The sequence below is a fragment of the Benincasa hispida genome, chromosome 6, assembly GCF_027475165.1.
Source record: "Benincasa hispida cultivar pf3 chromosome 6, pf3_genome.v1.1, whole genome shotgun sequence".
Taxonomy (NCBI): Eukaryota; Viridiplantae; Streptophyta; class Magnoliopsida; order Cucurbitales; family Cucurbitaceae; genus Benincasa; species Benincasa hispida.
In genome coordinates this window covers 17920213-17943443 of record NC_143483.1, presented here as the reverse complement: position 1 = coordinate 17943443, position 23231 = coordinate 17920213, and the positions used below count along the sequence as shown (strand labels likewise).

General features: G+C 35.5%; 2 protein-coding genes across 9 annotated transcripts; one reads left to right on the top strand and one right to left on the bottom strand.

Moving 5' to 3' along the window:
- Window positions 1–6769: 6769 nt before the first annotated feature.
- Window positions 6770–14952, top strand: LOC120079017 (Duplicated homeodomain-like superfamily protein). 6 transcript variants are annotated; one of them, XM_090315093.1, is made up of 5 exons: window positions 6832–7278; window positions 7419–7651; window positions 8082–8924; window positions 10536–11579; window positions 12628–14952. In XM_090315093.1, exons 2-5 carry the CDS (start codon window positions 7489–7491, stop codon window positions 14766–14768), a joined length of 4191 nt encoding a protein of 1396 aa, XP_090171219.1. In that variant the 5' UTR covers window positions 6832–7278; window positions 7419–7488; the 3' UTR covers window positions 14769–14952. The 6 variants fall into 6 exon arrangements, with proteins under 6 accessions (XP_090171218.1, XP_038889121.1, XP_090171219.1 ...); XM_039033191.2 differs by having other exon boundaries at window positions 12625–14952; XM_090315094.1 differs by having other exon boundaries at window positions 6835–7126; window positions 7338–7651.
- Window positions 14953–15328: 376 nt separating this feature from the next.
- On the bottom strand, window positions 15329–22143 carry LOC120079018 (Pseudouridine synthase family protein). 3 transcript variants are annotated; one of them, XM_039033194.2, is made up of 14 exons: window positions 21863–22143; window positions 21694–21751; window positions 21558–21585; window positions 21377–21423; window positions 21199–21289; window positions 20928–21090; window positions 20067–20154; window positions 18824–18908; window positions 18350–18425; window positions 18041–18108; window positions 17707–17776; window positions 16829–16907; window positions 16002–16095; window positions 15329–15596 (listed from the first exon to the last, which is right to left on the bottom strand). In XM_039033194.2, exons 1-14 carry the CDS (start codon window positions 21957–21959, stop codon window positions 15516–15518), a joined length of 1125 nt encoding a protein of 374 aa, XP_038889122.1. In that variant the 5' UTR covers window positions 21960–22143; the 3' UTR covers window positions 15329–15515. The 3 variants fall into 3 exon arrangements, 2 of the variants coding, with proteins under 2 accessions (XP_038889122.1, XP_090171221.1); XM_090315095.1 differs by having other exon boundaries at window positions 21199–21423; window positions 21863–22132; XR_016530380.1 differs by lacking the exon at window positions 16829–16907 and having other exon boundaries at window positions 21199–21423; window positions 21863–22132.
- Between the last annotated feature and the right edge of the window lie 1088 nt (window positions 22144–23231).

The following is a 23231-nucleotide window of genomic DNA, read 5'->3' as shown; positions in this document are numbered from 1 at the left end:
ATCGATTAGTCAACGCATGGAACACGTGGGTCGACGGGGCGCGAACCGAGTCATGAAGCGAGCGCACGGGCAGGTCGAGTCGACAAGGTAGGCTTTGCACGCGGGGCTACTAATGGAACCGGGTTGCAGAGCGGGTTTGGATGAGGCGCGCGCATGAGAGCTCAATGAACCGGGTCGGATGGCACTGCGGGTCGGGTCTTCAGGTCTGGACTAGGCCTGGGAGTAACTTCTGAGTCTGTGAGCTTTTCTCTACCAAATTGAAGTTGTCCTCTTTCCCAGAACCGAGCAATTACATCATAATAAGGACTCTAATGACTCTGGAAAATTTACAGACCATTTGTCACACATTAAAGCTCATATACATGTGAGCAATTTTAAATTTCAATAAGAAATTAAATAAAAACTAATGCCAAAACCGTAATGTATCCACTTTAGTCAACTAAACATTCATCACATGAATTAACACCCATCAAAATGCAATAGAATGTTATAAGCATGCTTTGTTACCATTTGATGGAACATAAAGAATGCATGCACAACGGAAGCGATGAAATCGACAACGTTCTAATTGTAAAAAAAGAATAAGCATGCAAAGGGATAGAAAATACAACCTTTGTAGACTCCACCACAAGCTTCCTCTCCCCTGCATGAACGAAACCACCAAAGGTAAATTCCCGCTATTCTCCTATTGAAGAACACGGTTGTGGGAACGTTTTGTTAGTGAAAATAAGAGAATTTCACTATAGAAAGAAGGAGAGTAAAGAGAAATGAGGTGGAAGATTATAGGTCAAAAGTTGAGGAAGCATTAGTTTTGCAAATTTAAAAAACAAAGCCTTTTGTAGAGAAAACACATGCAAAATCTCATATTGCATGTCTTCCACCTCAAACTCCACTAACATGTAATCTCTAGGTGTCAAGCTTGATAAATGCTACTTAAAAGTCCACTTAGTTAGTGGAAAAATCCAACAATTGGATTTTTCCGCTGACTAATTTTTTATTAAAAAATGAAATATAATTTTCAAAATTTGGAAATTATTTAATTAAAACAAGTTCAATTAAATAAAATAAACCAATTTAATACTTTGACACCTAGCTTTGATTAATCACATTAATCAAATTTAAAAAACACTTTCATGTTATGATCGAGTATACTTTAAAAATAATAAATAAATAAATTAATTAATTAATTGTAAATTATATCATATAAAATACAATTTTCCCTAAAACCTGAATTTGAATAATTCAAATTCTTACTTCACCTAGTTCTTCAATTTTGTTTGTATTGAGCTAGCAAGGAGACCCGATGGACATACAGATCATGAGCTCCAATGATCCGAAACTAATCGATCAAACTCTTTAACCTAGTTAATCAAGATTCGTTAACTAACCAGGACTGTCCACTATAGCCTGTAGTTGCAGTCCCCTCACTGTAGATATATTATGTGTCTATTTGATATAACTGTCATCAATAAGTTGATCATTCACAGGTTGTTAGTAACCTCGGCTAGGTCAAATACCGAAATACCCCTGAGTTACATCTTTTCTTCTTAAGTACCATTGTCCCTCTAATGAACAATTTATTTAGGATCATAATAACTAAATCCATTCCCTCTCAAGCCAACGAGAGGATGAGACCCCTTATTCAAGACCCGGGATCAACCCTTAAGGGAACAACCTTTCTACTATCCTTAAAATAGGTGGGGGGTGAATTCCATCTTGCAAATTCTATGTCTCCAGCCATTTACTTGGTCTTATCCCTGAAATGGGAGGTATATTGAACAATGATGTTGAGCTTACCCTCACTTATGTAGATCAAGGGACAATCGCGAATAAATAGGAGTTCATAGACAACTCAGGATTCAAATCAAGTTATCTAGGTCATCAAGAAGTGAAATTAATCAGTGTTAACAGCAAACGGCGTTAATATGTAACAGTGATTATTTCGTGGTCTGTCTTACACAATCTCATCGTGTAGAACACCCCCGCTCACATGTCTCTACATGAATAAATTGATCACGTCGTTTATGACAGTTTACGACATTTGTAACAATCATAAAGTGGGTCGTATTCAATAGTATCTCCAAAAATATGTACCCAACCTAATCCAAGTACTATAGACGGTTAAGTCTATTTTACTTGAACTTGGTCAAGTTTATGTCTCCACATAAAGTCCAAGTATTCATGACAATAACCAAGGGTTCGTAGTTTATTGGATTTAGAGTTATTAAACAATCAACAACACTTGTCTGAATAAACTTCATATATGTTTACTGTTTACAAAACTCCGAGTTTTAGGACATACAACCCAACAGTTCGGACTTGGCTCCTTACACAACGCATGCCTTGCATCTTGCAGCCCGTCAGGCCATTGCCTTGGCGCCAACCCACGCTTCCTTTGATAAATTAGGTTGTCGCATCCCCCATGCCTTGGCCTTCACCAAGCTCATCATGGCTCCCAACACATGTGTCACACTTAGCCATTTTTTCCTCTTGCTACTAGACATCACCTTGCATCTCTTTCTACCCGAGAGCCTAAATTTCCACACTTTGAATGTTTTTCTTTCAACCCTTCTAAGCCTCTTTCCTACAACAACATTCATATAACAGTGTTAACCACACATCAACACATTAACTTTAACATGCTTACATAGGAAAAATAAGGCCTAGGGTTTACAACTAACCTAACCCAACCCTTATAGTTTAGGTTGGGTAGTCCGGGTTGTTCGGATTGTCGGGTCATTTGAATACCCCTAACGACCATGTTGGCCTTATTTGAATATGAGGCCAATTGTTATGACTCAATTTGGTTAAATAATTATTACTCGATCATATTGTTATGACGAAGACACTTTACATTATTAGGAGTTCACCATTTTTTATTCACTTTAATCTAGGGCACATATCATTTTGTAATTAGTCCAAATTTCAATAATTTGTAATTTCAACGTTAATATGAAAAATGACTTGACAATTTATAATAGACCATAATTTATCATTTGACAACAACCATTGACGTTCAAACACTATATTTATGATTATCAATTTGAGCATTTAGCATAACTAATTAAAGCATAATATGAGTATAAATTAATTGGTTAGATGTAATGTATTGTCTCAAAAGTCAAACATTAAAATATTCAAGACACCCCATTGAATTAAAAAAATACTTATAAACTTTTGAGAGTTGTTATCACCTAAATAGATAGTAACATTACTTCAAAAATTAAGCTTTTATAAGTGAATCGATTTATATAGTCCCTTAGGTTTTTTTTAATACACAACTTGCACATGTGTATACAACATTAGGGGTGGTCATTCAAATCGCAAAAACCGAATTGTTTCTAAAAACTGAACCGAACCGAACCGAAAACTCAGTGAAACCGAAAAATGTGGTTCGATCCGGTTTGAAGAAATTTTGAAACCAAATTAATTCGGTTCGGTTCGGTTTCACTTTCGAAAAATGAATTTGAAACCAAGCCGAACTGTTTTTAACTAATATATATTTATTTATTTATATATTTTAAAACAAAATCAAATTTAAAACCGAACCGTTTTTAATTCAAAAAGAATATAACATATATATATATATATATATATATATTTTTTTTATTTAAATGCCAAAATCGAATTTGAAACCGAACCGAACCGCATACATGCGATTCGGTTCGGTTCGGTTTGATCACTAAACCGAACCATTTCCACCTCTAATACAACTTTTAACCATCGATACCAAATTGTAGTTGACCTAAATCATAAAGACGAAAATTTTAATTCTCCAGAATACAACCAAAATGTTGTTTTCTTAAGTTCAACTATGTGAATTATTATTTGTCAAAGTTAGCATAATTGACACACGCTCCTGGTTAAAATCTCCTCTATCCGACTTGTTGTATTAAAAAAAAAAAAAAAAAGGACCATTTGAGTTATTATTTGGTTTGTGTGTGTATATACATATATAGTTAATTTCCTTCCCAATATGTTAAAATTTGAAAATTTCCTAAAATTTAAATGCTTTTCCAAATTCAAAGTGATTGAGATCTTTTACTAGGGGCAAAAAAACTTATTGTTATCTTTGAAAATAAAGGCACGGATTTAGATTGGCCACAATTCAAGGGGAAATTAAATCAACAAATATATAATTTTATGAATTTTAGAATTGGTAGTGACATGGCATAAAACGACGACGTAAATGGCCGACTGAGGTCTCGCCGATTGAATTGAGGGTCAAGGGGTATTATAGTAATTGTGAAAAAGAAAGGCAATGGGCCCAGTTCCGTAATTATGCTCTGAAAGCAGGCGAAATTTTAGAAATAATGAAGAGAAAACACAACAGAGGGGCCGAAGTTTTAAAAAAATAATAATAAAAAAAAAAGGTGCATTTTGATTCCGGTATATTTTGGTGACTTTTTTACTACACATACATGGATTTTTTCCCCAATTTTTATCTTATTTCCAGAATCTTGATGATTAATGATCCGTGCCTTATAAATATAGTATCGATGTGTTTAGATCTCTATTTTTCTCATCTAAACATATAACAAAACTACGAGAAAAATGAGAAAAATACTACGAGAAAAATGAGAAAAACACAACAAAACGATTTTATCGCGATAGAAATGACCATTGCGTTAGGACTACTATAGATTTAACCCAATACGTCTAGGATACTATCATGTAGATAAAAGATCTCATATTTTGGCAACTGTTAATAATTTTAGTTTATATATTTTTAAATATCTAAAACTTAGTCCATCTAATTCTATTAACTTAATGAATTCAAAACAATCGGAAAAATAAAAAAATGGATGAGGATTTCTTTAAAAAAAATATGATTAAAAGACATCAATATTTCAAATGATAATTTGTGTCTCGTTATTAAATAAAGCTCAAATTGACAATTTTAATAAATCTTCAAATTAATGTTTATTGTTATTTTGAAGTTAATTTTTATGGAATTTGATAAAATAATAATAATAATCCTTTAAGAAAACATGCAATATGTTTTTAAAATTTATAAAAGGAATACAACATGTCTAAATCCGACAACATGTCTAAATCCGACACACGAACAAAGTTCCTATTATCATGATTACAATAAGAAATTAGCTAACTCGGAAAATTAGACAACTGGGAAAATTAGACATCCAAGAAGAAGATACACCATAGAAACCTCTTATTGCAAGCTTGTGAGTAGAAATAGAGATGTCTAATTTTTCCACGGGGCGGATTTCCTGATTAGACGGGGAATGGGGGAGGGAGTGAGAAAAAAATTTATGTGAGCTAGACGGGGACGGGGATAGGGAACATTCTCGTCGCCTCCCTGATTAGTTTCTACATATTTATTTAGTATAATTATCTAATGTTATATTATTATTATTATTATATAAATATTACATTTAAATTTCAAATTTGATTATGAATCCGATCCTCGCGAATTTCCCGTGGGGAATCCCCGCCCCGATCCCCGTGGGGAAATTCACGAGTTGGGGGAATGAAATGGGGAGCGAGGACGGGGATGGGGAATGACATCCCCGGCCCGACCCCGTCTTGTGGACATCTCCAAGCAGAAGTATTTCACTACTTACGCACAAATCGAAACTGACATCCACGAAAAACAATAAGCATGATGCCAAATATGCTCTAAAACTGAGCGAACCTAAAAAAATGCTCCATAATTCGATTGATCGTATTAACCAACAACCTTAGTTGACATTGTAGTAATACAATCCAATCCGCTAACGCCTCCACGCAAATAGGAGACATATAAGCCTCCCTAAAACCATAATCCGCTGCAACCAAATAGGAATCGTCTGACAAACAAAATCGTCCCAAATCCTATTCTTCTCGCTCCATACTCATAGTCTTGACAAAAAGCAACGACAAATACCATCGTCATTCCAAACATTCCAAATAGGCCTAATAAAACCTAATAAAAGTCCATAGTTGGCCTAGGTGAAATCGATCCGAATACGCATAGTCCACCATCCACACACGTCTAAACACCACAAAAGGGATATAGTTATAATCCATACATTTATTTCGATAACCCCAAATACGCTCACGCCCTGGCACATCCCAATGTAAATTTATTTTCAGAAAGCTTCATAAACTCATGCATCCAACATTGCTGGCCAAAACTCTATAAATCCAATGATCTCCTGTGCTTAATAAGATCATACTAGACTTTCCAAGCACGAGCACATTCAAACAATGAACATTCCGTAAATTCCTCACTAGTACTACACAGGGGGCAACATGCCTATGCCACAAATTTAAATATATTAAAATAGATTGACCAAAATAATATTTTAATTTTAAGCAAAAAAAATGTTAAATATCATTTTGGTCCCCGGTACTTTGAAATTTAGTCAATTATAGTTTATATACCTTTCAAATGTCTAATTTTAGTCTCAATATTTTTCATAAATCTTAAGTTAGGCCTATATTGTTTGTTTGTTTTTTTTGACAATACATGGGTGAAGGAATTAGACCTTTGACTTTAAGGTCGATAATACAAACACTATACCAATTGGATTATACTCCTTACTTTCTATTACTTGTTTATCATGAATTTTTTAATTTTTTTTGTTATTAATTAATATTTTTAATGTAAATTTGAAAAATATATTCTATTTCCCTGCATGCAAATAATAATAATTATTTAATCAATATTAAAAATAAAATTTAAGATTTATTAAAAATACACGGAAGCAACAATAAAATATCGTCAGATATTAATAAAATAAAAAAAGAGGGAGTAAAAAAGAGAAATGAAAAATAGCGGACGCGAAAAGAAACAATTGAATAGGGTTGTGAGTTTAGTTGAGATCCGGAGAACCAATCTCCCCCCTTTCTCTTCTCTGTCAGGGTTCTCTTTCGTCCCTTATCGGCTCAATTTCTCACTTTCTCGCTCCGGAGGCAAAATTTTCCGTCAGCCAACAGAGAGAGAGAGAGAGAGAGAGTTTGGAGATTGAAGGTCGCCGAGGAGATTCGAAGGGCGGAGATTGCGAACTCGAAGTGAGATTGAGGTTTTGCATGTGATGGCACAGAGCTTTTCAATCGCCATTATCGGTTCCTTCTGATTCAAAACCCTTTCAATTCTGCCGTTTCAGTCTCTATCCATCACGTACGCCTGTATTGCTTTTTCTTCTGTTTTTTCTTCCTCGTCTTGCTGGTTTCTCTTCAAGATTTGGTCCGGAGTTTACCCCTGTGGTTGCCACATATCGGCGTATTCTCGTCCTTACGCGTTCAGTGAGAGGAGGCACAACCGATCGATAGGCATGTTGAGTTGATTTTGTTTTTCGTTTTGGTTTTCTCTTTGGCGATTGCCTTGGCAGGATATGAAAGTTTTGTTACTGAGGCTTCTTGCTTGACATGGTTGCGAAAGTATTTGAATTGATTTCCTGCGGTGCTATTAGGCGCGCTCCTTGTGCTGTGCGTTGAAAACGGTTGTTCTTTGAGGGTGCCCATGCTATTGGCCTCATTTTCATGCCGCCTGAACCTTTGCCCTGGGATCGGAAGGACTTCTTCAAGGAGAGGAAACACGAGAGGTCAGAGTTCCTCGGACCTGTATCTAGATGGAGAGATTCATCCAGTCACGGATCCCGTGAGTTTAGTAGGTGGGGATCAGGTGATTTTCGCAGACCGCCAGGTGAGCAACTGAGTCCTTTCTGATTTCTTTTTGAGTAATTTAGGTTTCATAGAATCAAGAGATATCTACATCTCTTCCCCTGTTGGGCTCTTTGTGGAGACTCGCAGTTCCGACCATATGCTACTCTTGTAAATCTTAATTGAAACCCAAGAAAAGTCTTCCCTCTGTTCATTCGTTAAATTCTGGATCCTCTCTTCCTGATGGATCTAATCGAACGAAGGATTTATCATATAACTACTACTCATGGTTTTATAAAGCATTGATGGTTAGATCCGAGGTTTATGTATTAGTCCCTACTAGAAATCTAAGTTTGGCTTCAGAAACTGCTCGGATTATTTTGTTTCAAAATTTTCCCCATGTTAGATTCTTTGCTTGTATTGATTGTGTTTTCTTTTGCATTTTCTTTTTCTTTTTTGAAATATTTCTGAAGGTCATGGTAGGCAGGGGGGTTGGCATGTGTTCTCTGACGAATATGGTCATGGATATGGGCCTTCCATGTCATTCAATAACAAGATGCTGGAGAATGTCAGTGGCCGGCCATCTGTTTCACATGGCGATGGGAAGTATGCTAGGAATGGTAGGGAAAGCAGATCTTTTAGTCAAAGAGATTGGAAGGGTCATTCCTGGGCAAAAAGTAATGGGTCTACGAACAATGGTGGTAGACTGCAGCATGATCTAAATTATGATCAGAGGTCAGTCCATGATATGCTGATATATCCCTCTCATTCTCATTCTGACTTTGTAAACCCAAGAGATAAGGTAAAAGGACAGCATGATAAGGTCGATGATGTCAATGGGTTAGGCACGAACCAGAGACGTGATCGGGAGTACTCTGTGAGTTCCTCAGGGTGGAAACCTCTTAAATGGACACGTTCTGGTGGCTTGTCTTCACGTACTTCAACATCGGGCCAGTCCAGTAGCACAAAGAGCATTGATGCTTTAGATTCTAGTGACAGGAAGTCTGAGACTGTGTTGAAAAATGCATCGCAAAATCTGTCTCCTTCAGCTGATCCTGCTGAGTGTGCCATGTCTTTTCTGCCTTATGATGAGGCAAGTGCCAGGAAGAAGCCACGGCTAGGATGGGGTGAGGGACTTGCCAAGTATGAGAAAAAAAAGGTCGAAGTTCCTGATGGTACTGTTTTTACAAATGTTAATGCAGAATCTACTCATTCTCTGAATTCTAGCTTGATTGAAAAAGGCCCTAGAGGTTCAGGATTTTCTGATTGTACCTCACCTGCGACCCCTTCTTCTGTCATTAGTGGTTCCTCTCCAGGTACACACAGCTCTTTTTTGCTTTTGTTATGATCGGGCAATTTTTCACTTCATATGATGTTTATCAAGTGATATATCACAATGTTTCATACATTCAACTGATTTCGGTAGAAGAAGTAATTGATGAGTATTTATGTATCTATATAGAATATAAAACAGTCTCAATCAGAGTTTGGCCAAGTTAGAAAAAAAAATTACAAAAGAAATCCAAAATTCCCTAATTATCAGATGCTTTAAATATTTCCATTGTCATAAGAAGCTACAAATTTTAGAAAAGAAAACACGCTAATCACTAATCAGTAACTACATATTATAGTAAATGAACTCAGCGTATGATTGTGGCAGAGGAGGTTATAAAGTGTAAGAAATCATGATCGTGTTTATGTTAGCTTCAATTACCAGAACATGGAAAAAAAAAAATCTAGGATCAATAACATCAGTGGGGAACGGTAAGTGACTCCTAGAGGGGAGATGAGAAAAACATTCATAGTACCAGCAGGATCAAGGAGAAGGAGAGGGTTCTCAAAGAAGTTCTCATTTTGTTGAGACACGAGAATGCCAAAGAAGGGTTATGTCAGAAGACAAAAATTTCCTTGTGTGGTGATGGGAATAAATGAGTAAGAAGATGCTAACAAACTATGAGGGGCAGATCAACCAAAGAGTAAACAGAATTAGGCATGTGTTGAAGATAGATAAAACCAAGAGTAGGCTTTTCAGAAAATAATTTGATAGTTGACAAGATCACAATAACGTAAACAATAACTTGATGGTTGAGCATTTATTTAATAGGATGCTTGAGCATAAAGGATAACAGTGGTTAGAAGGTTGGAGAGGAATCCTAGTAAAATGTGGTCCCTTGTTAGGTTTCATGTTTTCTTTTTGGCTTTGATTTTAATGATCTTTTGTGATTATTCTTTAGGTACCAATTTGTATCGTTGAAACCCGTTTCTATTGGGCTTCCTTTTGCGGGCTTTGAGTTTTTCTTTTGGGTTTTTTTGTCCTCGTATTCTTTCATTTGTTTTCTCAATGAAAGTTATATTATTTATACAAAAAAGGCCGAATTAGTAAGAGAGGGAGAGAGTAGAAATAGGCAGGTCTTTAAGGTAGGCATATCAGAAGTAGGAGATTTCTTGGATATATATAGAGCGAGACAGAGACAGACAATTACTTGAACTGAAGACAAGATCACAAGAAAGGTCAACATTGATTTGATGGTAGAAAATTCCTTTCATTGATTGTGGTGCGGGTGTTTCCTTTGTTAATGCATCTTTAATAGCTTTCTTTTCCAGAACTTTGAGCTCTAGTTTCGAAGAGTAAAGAAAAACAAAGTTGATATTTGTTTGGGCCAATTTGTCCCGGGTTTGTGATATGTGACCAATACTTAAAATTTCTGACATCCATTATGATGGTATACATCTTACATCAGTGAGTAGTCTTGGAATTGTCCTTATGTTGTTGAGGTATCATGTAGTAAAGGATTTCATTTAGAAAATTTTGGTGCTTCTAAATACTGTCGTCTCTTGTGATCACTCCAGTTTCTTGTCTTTCTTGCTATCTGGTGATGCTGCATTTTACTGAAATCAAACTTCTACATCTTTGTTTAATTGTGTAGGTGGGGATGAAAAATTGTTTGGGAAGGCATCAAGTGATAATGATGTCAGTAACTTTCATGGTTCACCTGGCTCTGGTTTTCAACAGTACGAGGGAACATCCTCTGTAGAGAAGTTGGATAATTTTTCAATAGCTAATTTGTGTTCTCCACTCATTCAACTGCTGCAATCTAATGATTCAATTTCAGTGGATTCCACTGCCTTGAGTAAGTTGCTTATATATAAAAATCAAATTTCTAAAGTGTTGGAGACAACTGAGTCTGAAATTGATTTACTTGAGAATGAGCTGAAGGGGCTGAAATCTGAAAGTAAGGGTTACTTTTCTTTCCCGTTGGCATCCAGTTCTTTGATGGTGGGAGATAAATACTTTGAAGAGCAAAACGATGTCACTAATACAGTTGCTATCCTGCCAGATACTTCTGTGAATACTATTTCAAAAAGGATGGCACATTCTACAAGTTACTTGGAAGAAGCATATGCCGATGTCAAGGAAAAGGATAGGTCTGGGAGGTTGGATGTGAAGGAATCTGTCATCATGAAAGAGAAGCTAAAAATTTCTGATTGCAATGTCACAGATAATATTGTGGCCTCTGTTGACAATAGCATGCCTTTAAAGAGTGAAGGTGTCATGTTAGAGCCCATTTTTAATGATATGTATGAATATGATGAGGAGGGTGAAGATAGTGTGACTGATTTAATTCTGGCATCCAATAAAGAGTCTGCATGTAAGGCTTCTGAAGCTTTAATCAGGATGTTGCCTGCCAATGAACATAAGATTGATATTTGGAGTACAAATGCCTGCTCTCAGAATCAATGTTTAGTGAAAGAGAGATTTGCAAAGAGGAAACGGCTATTAAGATTTAAGGAGAGAGTAATTACCCTTAAGTATAGAGCCTACCAGTCTTTGTGGAAGGAGAGTTTGCATGTGCCTCCTGTAAGGAAGCTACGTGCAAAATCTCAGAAAAAATATCAGTTGAGTTTGTGGACAAATTACAGTGGTTACCAGAAGAACCGATCTTCCATCCGATTCCGTATGCCATCACCTGGTAAGGAAACATCTAATCTATGTCCCTATGTTTAAAATTATTTTAAAAGGTGTTGCTCCAAAGACTTGCCTCTTATCCACGTTATCGACTTAATTTGTCTGAAATTTTGTATCTGTTTTCCATTTTTTTCTATTTGGTCCTCTCACTTTTCTGATAATGGTATCAGTCTGCATATCTGAACGTCAACTGGTATTTTAATTTCCATCCGATTGATCCTAGCATTGACTATCCGCATCTTGGCTCATATTTTAGTTTTAGAATGCCCTTTTTCATAACCATTTAATTTCTGAAAATTATGCTTGTTTTCTTGCAACTTCAAAACCACCTCTTTATCATGGTTTTCATCTTTCTTAACTGAACAGTGAACGCTTAAATTCTTAGTCAAATTTAAAAAAAAAAAGGTTTCTAAAAACTACTTTTTTTAGTTTTGAAAATGTACCTTGGTTCTTAAAAAATGCTCCTAAAAAGTAAGAATCAATAGGCAGAAGTAGTGTTTATAAGTTCAATTTTCAATAATAAATCAAATAGTTATCTATCGGAGCCAACCCCTGATGGTGTCTTAAAAAGTTCTCCTAAAATGTAGAGCTAATGCATAATTTGTTGATTTTAAGTAATTGAAGTGGTAAAGGTGGAATAGTTTGAGGGAAAAGAAGGGACGTTTGGCATAATAATTATTGACTTCTGATGGTGTATGTGTATGATATGAAGATGATTGATCAAATTGGTTTATGTGATCTAAATGCATCTTCTGATGGTATATTTCTTTCCTTCAGTCTTTGATAGGGTTTGCCACGAGCTTTGTTATCTTTCTTTAATATTTTATTTCAGCAGCAACATGAACTATCTGTACTAGTTTTGTTGTTTTCAATCCTCACTTTTGCTTTTGTCACAATCGTTTGTGGATTTTCCCCTTTTCATTTTCATCATTACTTTGCCTTCATGTAAATTTTTTTCCTCTTTAAATCAGGAGGGGTACATCTATGGAGAATCTCCTAATGTGATACAATTGATATTATCATTTTGAATTTTAAAACTGGCCTTGCAGCAGGAAATCTGAACCCTGTTTCTAGCACGGCGATACTTAAGCACATGAGCATGCAGCTTTCTACTCCCCAGATTAAGCAGTACCGGAGGACATTGAAGATGCCCGCATTAGTTTTGGACCAGAAGGATAAGATGGGCTCAAGGTTCATCTCTAATAATGGATTAGTTGAGAACCCATGTGCCGTTGAGAAGGAAAGAACGATGGTTAATCCATGGACCTCAGAAGAGAAAGATGTTTTCCTGGAGAAGTTGGAATGTTTTGGGAAAGATTTTGGGAGAATTGCATCCTTCCTTGATCACAAGACAACAGCAGATTGTGTTGAGTTCTACTACAAAAACCACAAATCCGATTGCTTCGAGAAAACAAAGAAGCTGGAGTTTGGGAAGAAAGCAAAGTCCTCCACCAGTAACTATTTGATGACAACAGGGAAGAAATGGAATCCAGAAACGAATGCTGCTTCTCTTGACGTGTTGGGTGCCGCTTCAGCTATGACGGCCCGTGCTCATAAGTACTCTAGCAGCAGATCAGGTGGAAGAACTGCATATCACACAACCCAATTCGATGATGATCTGTCAGAAAGGGCCAAAGCTTTTCATAGTTTTGGAAATGAAAGAGAAAAAGTGGCTGCTGATGTCTTAGCTGGTATATGTGGTTCCCTTTCTTCAGAAGCCATGGGTTCATGTGTCACTAGTAATTTCAACCGAGGAGACTGTTCTCAGGATTTGAGGTGCAAAAGAGGTGCTACAACCGTATTAAGACGGTGTATGACAACTAATGTTCCGCAGTATGTTGATGATGAGATTTTTTCAGACGAGAGTTGTGGAGAAATGGATCCTTCTTATTGGACAGATGGGGAGAAGTCTCTTTTCATAGACGCAGTGTCAGTTTATGGGAAGAATTTCTCAATGATCTCTACCCATGTAGGATCAAAGTCCACGGACCAGTGCAAGGTCTTTTTTAGCAAAGCACGGAAGTGCCTCGGATTGGATTTGATATGTTCTGCAAAGAAAATGCCAGATAACGGAAATGGCCATGATGCTGATGGAGGTGATGGTGAAGCAGGTGTAGATACCAAAGATGCCTTTCCTTCTGATCGTGTTGGCTCTCAGACGGTTGATGACTTGCCGAAGTCTATGATGAGTATAAGTGGTGGCGAATCAGAGTCCATGAATCTGCAGTCTGCCCATCAGGAAGTCAAAGAGAGTAATCCATCCTCGAAGACTTGTAGTAATGCTGCTGTGGATGTTATGGCGTCCGATGATGCATGTACTAGGAAGGATGGCTCTCATTCGGGTTTCGATGACGATTGCCAGTCAGTGAATTCTGCCAATGATGAGAATGGTGTGGTACATGAGCAGCAACAAGCAGTTGTGTCTGATGAAACTGCAAAAGAACAAAGCATTTCTGCTTCTGTCACAGCGTCATCACGAAACGTTGAAACCAAGAGGGAAAATGTTGATACTAGCACTGATCGAGGTGATAAAGTTGACTCCCATACGGCAGATAGCTCTTCAATATCCTTAAACTCTCATGTGACCTCACTGCCTAAGGAAGAACAAGGGTGTCATCATGTCAGAGTCCATTCACATTTACGTAGTTTGTCTGATTCTGAACGATCGTCTAGAAATGGTGATGTAAAATTATTCGGTCAAATTCTTACACATTCCTCATCTGTGCCGAGTTCGAAATCTGGATCCAGTGAGAATGGAAACAACAGGATGACCGAGCTTCACCACAAGTTCAAGCGCAGATTGAAAGTAAACAGCCATGGAAATCTAAGTACCGTCAAGTTTGATCGTAAAAACTCTCCAGGCCAAGAGGAAGATACTCCCTCAAGAAGTTACGGAGTTTGGGATGGGAACCGAATACGCACCGGGCTTTCATCATTGCCTGATCCCACCACCCTACTATCAAAATATCCTACATTTAATCATCTCTCTAAATCCACCTCCCCCCTGATCGTGGAGCAGCAGCAGCCGCCTAATTGCAAGGAACAGAAATCAAATGGCGAATTGGAGATGTCGGAGGTAAATAGTAGTAAAGAGGTAGTAGTTGAAGGAATTAATGTAGGGGAGAATTGTAATGAGGATGATATTAAATTGCATTGCAATAAGGCTGCTGAGGGTGGTGGTGGCGGCTCATAGAAGAGAGAATTTAGGTGGTAGTAGATAAATGAATGCTCAGAGAGCCTTTTCAACAGAAGAAGGCCCTCCAGCCTCAGCAGCAAAAATTCTTTCTTTTGCTGCATCCCATGTATCATAGTTTCGTTGATGTCAATGAATGAATAGCAGAATTCGACGGTTCTTGTTGCCGTCTTGTAAGAGGAAAGGGAAAGGATTTTGGGGTAAGTAGTGCCTTCAGAATTATATTTTCCTAAATCTTCATGGACCCGTTTAACACAGAAAAAATCTTTTAACATAATAACCTCTCTGGACAAATCAGGTTTGCAGTTCTACGGGTAGGTATATCATTAAAATTAGTTAAATTTGATTATAAAATAACTTAGAATTTTAATTTTTATGGTTCTACCTTTTAATTGGATAAAATTTTATTAATAGTTTCTATGGTTTGATAAATGACCATCCAGTTACAGAGACCAAATTTGTAATTTTTAACTAATCTTTCAGAATGGAGGTTTTATTGCTTTTAATTTTAAAAAGGTAAGAAAGATACTTTTGTTGTGTTTATTCATTCCCCAAAGCTATTTAGAAAACTAGGTTTAATCCAGTTGATTGCGTGTGTTTTAATAAAATTATAAACGCAAGTCGAAACCTAATTTTCAAACAATTCTAAAATATTTCATGTGGCGATTTAAAAAATGGAAAAAATTAAGGTAGAAATGACGAGAGAATTGAACTAAATCTTTTCTGACAGAATGTAATATCATTCACTCATTCACTCCATTTCTGGGCATCTTCAGCCTCTCCATGTGTCCGGAGCATCGGGGGAAGCGGTGCAACGATCTTGACAACCTTCAACAACAGAGGAGAGACTCACTTATAGACTAACAAAATTAGTTAAAAAAAAAAAATGGTAATGAGCAGCTCTTCAGGACAATAATTAAGTATATAATAATATTTTTATAGAATGGTAAATACAACAAAAATCTATTAATGATAGTCTTTATTGTTGATAAATTCTATAAGTTGAAACTAAATTTAGTTCTATTTGTAAATTTTTTTGTATTATGTTATATCTGTTAATACAATAATTTAAGGATAGACAAATAAAGACATAATTCAGTAGTGTCTAGCCTGCTATAACACGATTACGTGCCTATACGTGGCCATTATGCTATAAGAAAATATTAAAAGCAGCTAGTCACAAGAATTTTCCAAAAACAAGCGAATGAAAGTGATACTAATTTCTAAGCTTACCTCATTGGTTTTTGGATGATAAAGGACCAACTGATGAGCGTGCAAGTAGTAGCCACAATCTCCAGGCACAGGTTTCATAGGCCTTTGGTAACCTCTGGACATACATAATAGTATAAATATACATTCTTCGCTGGAAAAAGAAATATCCTTGGAAGGAAAGGGGACGCTGAACATTTTGATACGAACTATTTCTGTAATCTTAAATGGTAAGCATTTCGTTTTTTTTTCTTTTAAATTTTAAAAAAGTAAACTTGTAAACACTACTTTTATCTATTATTTTCTTTATTTTGTAATCAATTATAAGAGTGTTTTTGATAATCAAGCCAAATTTTGAAAACTTAAAAGAATAGTTTTAAAAAACTTGTTTTTGCTTTTAGATTTTGGTTAAGAGTTCAAGTGTTTAGTTAGGAAGAACAAAACTATAGTACAAAATATGTAAGAAAACAAGCTTTCAAAAGCCAAAAACTAAAAAACAAATGGTTGTTAAACGGGGCCTTTAACTATTCTATGGCTACACTATGCATGCCATTCCATAACCTTTCAAAGTGCTTATCCGGTAATTAATTTTATGAACTTCCCATCGATTTATCAGATCAAACATATAGTCAGTATTTCATGATTCACCCCAAACAAAAAGATCCTTTAATAAAGCTCCGAATTTATTGGGGGTGTTAGTCCAATTCCTAGGCCCACAACTAGAAAATATCAAGTTTTTGTTTTATTTACTCCTTTCACAATTCCACTTCTTGTTCCAAACACCTTCAAAAGTTTCATGCCGACTAAAACAGAACCGAAAATTTTTATTCATTGAAACACCAACTTCATACCCGTCTTCTGCAAAACTCTGATCTACTACCTCAGAATGCAGGCAGTTTGGTTGCCCGCCAGCAACATAGAGAGGATCACCTACCAAGAAAACAGGAGAAAGAAAATTGGGAAATAATTTTCAACTCTCATAATGAAGTTGAGAACTAAAAAAGATGCAAGTCAACTAATGGTTATTGGTAATCACATCTGCCAAATATTTAAAAGTTCATCTAGAAAATCAAAACCCTCAAAGCATTTTAGGAAGGTGAGAAGGGACATTCGTGTCTGGAAGCCTGATCTTATAGATGACTTTTCTTGTAAATCTCTCTTTTATGTTGTTGGATCCTTCTCCAGTTAGTGTGTCAGTGTTTGATGTGGTATGAAAGATTAAGATACCAAAGAAAGTCAAGTCCTTTACTTGGCAGGTGCTGCTTGGTTGAGTGAACATTTTAGATACACTTGCTAGGAAGATAACCTCGTTAATGGGTCCTTTTTGTTGTATTCTCTGTCGAAGGACGGAGGAAGACCTGGATCACCTTCTTTGGGGTTGTCAGTTTGCGAGATTTGTATAGATTTGCTTTCGCTTGTGCTGTTTTGTAGGACATTTGAGGGGAGAGGAACAATAGAGTGTTTAGTTGTCTAGAAAAGGACCCTTACAAGGTTTGATCCTTAGTGAGGTTTCATGTTTCGCTTTGGGAGTATTCTCTAGGTAATCTTACTTAGTTGTAAACCCTTTCTTTAGAGGGGTTGCTTTTGTGGGCCGGTTTTTTCACCCTTGTATTCTTTCGTTTTTTTCTCAATGAAAGTCGTTGATCCTATAAATAAATATATATATAATAATAATAAAAAAAAATTTAATAAATAGAAGTTGAAAATTAATAAATTTTAACAGCATTACCCAATAGAGGATGTCCTATTGAAGAAAGGTGGATGCGGATTTGGTGGGGTCGTCCAGACTGAATTTCTACCTGTAAAATATACGACGTAATTTAAAGCCTTTGAACTGTGGTACATCACACTATTCACTTTCCTTTTCAGAAGATTTCCACTATTAGACCAAATGCAAAGACTCTTTAAATGGGTTCCAAAAATAATGAATGACATCTCAATCGATCTTAACTAATTTATAAAAACAAAGTCAAGAATTGAGACCTTGGCAGTAAGTCTCATCGGACCAGAAAATTAATTCATAGATTTCAAGTACAAGCAGAATATGCAACAACATGAGATACCTGGACCAAAGTGTGTTGGCCTTGTTCGTCTCTCTCAAGAACGTTGACTTTACTGTAAGCTGGTTTCCCTGCTCAAATTATTAATTTAAAATGGCAAACATGATTGAGTGTTGAAGCTATAGACAACGGAAATAAACATGAACAGTAGAATAACGTGATGGAAATCTAAAATTTATTAAGAGCTCCATAAATTATGACACTCCTCTTTCTTAGCCAAAAACTTTGAGACTTGTGCTTTCCCTATCTGGTACAATTTATGGTAGCAACACCGTCTTCTCAAGAATCAACATATAAAATGCAACCAAAAACCTGAGGGAGTGGCAACATACAGGCCCTGTGCAACCCCTGGATATTGCATCCTTCCAATTGGATGGTCAACGCTCACCTATAAAATGAACACTCTTAATCATATATATGAAGCCAGAAAGAAAACTTTTATTACAGGAAACAAAACTAGCTTTCAATTCACAGAAATATAACGACCACTTATTGGACCAAACCCCCAATTATTCTGCAACCTAACTCGGAGAGAAGTGCCGCAACCATTTGCAGCATAATTAAAATTTCAACTGTGTTCAGAGATTTTCAACCTCACCTTTACGTTATTTCAGAACAAATGACCCTTGCTAATATGTTGTCCAATAGATATCATCTAACATGTACCATTGTAGAATTAATACTACTAGCCACCACTTACAAGAATGGGAACAGTAAAAAAAAATTCGAGGAAAAATGAAAATGTTTTAACCATATGAAGTTAGAGAAATATCATAATGGATATACCTCATCATCATGAATTATTCCGGTCACAAGTGCACGGTATATTTTTGAAATTTTCCTTTTTGTAACTTCCTCCATAGTGCTGTTTCTGAGTTGGGGTTCAAAGGTTATTAATATGGTTGGAATCAATTGCTGATATAAGACTAAATGACCTTACAAACATGAGCTATCTCAATTTACAACTAATTAATTTACATTTAACCGTTACATTTTAGCCAAAAAGAGTACGAAAGAATAAGATATTATATGTTCAGTTGTTCTAGAATGTTTACATCATTTTGGCTAATATTAATTTATATTTTGCTATAGAAGAGCTGAAAACAAGTAACTTGGGTTCTAAAATTAGTAACTAAAAAACATCACCTCCTTCCCCAAGAAAGGGACTCCAACTATGTAAAATAACACCTATAGAATAGTTACAAAAGGTTTTCAAAACTAAAGCCCACAAAGAAACATGAAAGCAGACAAGAGACTAAACCTCACTAGGGTCCTTATCCACCCCTCTAAAAATCCTACTATTTCCCCTATCCCTGTAATCTATGATTGCTTCGTCTTCAGCCACTTCCACACATTATTTATTCATTCTTGTATTTCTTTACTAGACAAGAAAAGAAAAAGGAAAAAGAAAAAGGAAACTAGGAAAAGAAAAGGAAACTAACATTAATGAAATACTAACAAGGGTGGGCAGTTACCTATCTTTCTAGGGTTTGCAAAATAAGTGGACCCAAATCATTATTTAGAAATCTAGCAATATGGTAGACATCATAAATCCAGAACCTTCTTCACCCTGGTTGGTGCACATGCACCTAATATATGTTCAAGAAGAATCTCCATGTTTTTTTTTTTTTTGAGTTCAACACATCTAGAGATTTTATTTGACCTCTTGGTTAAGAGTATATGACTTGAATGGTTGAGTCATGCTCATATTGACAGAAAAGTCTTTATATAAGATCGTAAAATAAAGTAGAAGTAGCACAATACCAAAAACTTGTATTACGTAATCTAAGTATCATAAGAATAAAACTCTAAGTAGAGTAACAGCAACGATAATTTTCACAAATTTCCACTTTGGTAAAAGTAAATTCTACCAGCAAGAGAAGATTACGAATTAGGAAAGTCACTAAGAAAATGGTAGGAGACAAAAAGGTCATCAGCTTATAGAAAGTACAAATAAACTAAACGTTCTCTGAATATATAATATGCACATGCTGAGACAAGACAAGAAATGAAAGGTATGTTCCCAAACCCGTTTCTCCTAACGCAAGATGTTCCATCAGCAAAATATGCAGCAAACTGTGTTCTAGCGAGCTTTGTTTTTGCACATAATAATATTCCTGAGGTCCGAAGATTTGTAAATAGAAATAAGCGGGGAGTGGTGAAGCATTTTAAAGACAAAATTGAAATACATTTCCTACATAGTTGATTAGCGTATCATGAGAATAAGAAAAAATAATCCATGTACTAAAGAGTTGACAATAGTCCAGGGCCAAAGGGGACCAAAGGTAAATGGTATCTTGTAAAAGGACAACACATGATTAGCATATCAAGTTTGGGTGCTTATTTATCAAACCGAGAGTATAAGACACAGTGAAATAACTCCTTCGCATTAGTTTTGGCAATATGAACTTCCACAACAATCTAGAGAAATAGTGCTTCATTCCTACCAGGAAATGAGGTAGAAATACAAAAATTTTCAAGGATACATAATATTGACAAATGAACTGATGGTGTTTCTATCCTCTAATTTTAGAGGATGTCCCCGAAGGGACTCCTCTAATTAGGATGCTAGAGAAATTCTTACTGTAAAGGCACACACCATGTAGGAAAAAGGTTAGATCTACAGTTGAAAGAATCACCCTAAATCTCATGACTAATCCCACATCTTCGACATCCCACTGCAGTCTCAATTATTTGTTTCGTTTCAACACAAATTGCTACTGCCTTGTGCATATAATGGTATATGGTGATTTCAACGATGTTCATTTGACATTGGCTTATAAGTTTTAGACAAACCAGTAATCAGATATCCGACAAAGATAATACATAATAATAAAGCTTCTGCATGTAAATGGAAATCTCATTTACCATTCGGTTTATGTAATCTAACCTGAAGTCCCTCTTCCTAGGCGATGAACAGGGACAGGGTGCAATTCTTCTGAGACGGAGAAACTCTGCTTACTTGACCACCACTGAAGCTGCGTTAAAACTGTCCGTTGCTGAAAAACACCGCCAGGTAATACTTGCAAGCCAGACGGTTTATTTAAAGCAATCTGAAGAATAGTTGGTAGTTTAAAACTTCATGGAAACTGGAAGCAACCAATAACACAGATTACAGAAGAAAAAAAAAAAAAAGAAAGAATCAGCTACAGTGCATTTACCATTTCATCGTCTTCGTATAGAATCTCGAGTAAATAAGGGGTATCCGGTTCTTTCCATGGAAGTCGACGATAGACTACTTCAGAACCAATTCTACAGATTTGTAATATTTGATAAACAATTATTGCTATTTTGAACATACGAACAAAAATCTGGAGCAAAGGAGCCAGAGTGAAGAACCTGAGAATAGTTTCTGGATCTGTAATAACCTGACCATCGATCGTTATCTACACTTTCCAAATTGAATTTGTTTCAAAATACTTTTAAGAATAAAGTACAATGAAATACCTCTTTCACATATGTAATCAATGCAACCTCTTTCATAAATATCATCAATTACCTAAATTAAAGACCACCGTACCTGTTCGTTCTTAATTCGCTGCAACCAGCTGCAAAGTAATCGATGCAAATCAAGTTTCATTAATGATCAGCAATAGCCTAAAAGATATCAAACACGAGATAATCCGATAATCTAGATAGAATTTGAGTAGAACTACCCCTCCAGTGGAGCCGAACTCTTATATTTGCAAGAATAGAACTCGATCAAAGACTTCCCTGGACATATATATATATATATATATAATCACGCAAGAAAGAAAAAATCATGAAAGATGAAATGGAAATTTGTTGTGTGAAAAGCGGAAGTTGAATAGAAAGAAAGAGAACCGGAGTCGAAGGGTTTAACGACATCGTTGTAGAACAATCCATCGTTGAGATCGGGCCATGGAATTCCGATAACTTGAAAGGATCTTCTGAGCATCATAGGGATTAATCTTCAATGAGAAAATTGAGAAAGAAATTTAGACAACAATGGATTCAGGGTCACTAGTCATTGAAATGCAGGAATTTCAGTGCAGAATCGCGAGCGGGAAGTAGCGTTGTTGTCTTGAAGGGGAGAGTAAGAGGGAAAAATACTTTCAACAATTTCTTGACTCGGTCAAATCGGTAAGAATCGTTATACATATATTTAACAATTATATATAACGCTATTTTGGTTCATTTTTTAGAGATCATTCTTATTCTATCCTTTCAAAATATTTATTTTGATCTTTCTAATTTTAACCTAATTTATTTTAATGGCGAAAAAATAAAATTTCATAGCAGACATGTGTTAATATATTTTATTTAAAAAATGTATAAAAAGCGGAGTAATCATACTACAAGATAAACATATATACATACAACATACTTTTAAGATAAAGAGAATAATACCTCTGGAAGATCTTCTTCAACATAGTCCTCCTCCTTTTCACGAACTAAGAACATTAAAACTTATCCTCAAACTCATGAATGATCGTGATCCCTTAACAAGATGCAACCACTCGATTTCTCTTGCTATTCTTCGAAAGGATCAAAGATTCTGGGATCTTTAATTTGGTAGGGAGAGTTCTTGTAAGAGAGAGCTTTTATGTGAGAGAGAAAAAGAATTTCTTGTAGAGACCAACTCTTTCTCTTTTCATGTGATATGTTCCAATGAATCAATTAGGACAACAAAATTCTCTTCTTTTTTCATGAGTGAAGACGAAGTGATTGGAGAGGGGAGTTATACCTTCCCCTCTACTACTTCACAATAACTCTTAAGGAAGTTATTTTCTTATTTAAAAATATTTTAATAATATATATTAAATCAAATTTAATATATATGTGTAAATAATATTAATTAATTAAATATCACATATTTAATTTCATTTGAATAATATTCAAATAATATTCTCTCACATAACTTTTAATATGAATTTTAACCTATAGTATTATTTAAATCCCATTCATATAATTAATATTTGAATCTTATTCAAATATTTATCTCTCTCATAGAGTATAATTTTTAATTTTATTCAAAATTAACTTTATATTATAAAGTATCCACATACATTATATTAATTGAATCTCATATAATTAATTCCCTTATTTAATTTGAACAATTCAAATTAATCCAAAATAAATTGATTCTTGTTTTACCCTTAATCAGCCAGCAAGGAAACCTAATGAACCTACAAGATTAGAAGCTCCAATGATACAAGATTATTAGTTAAAC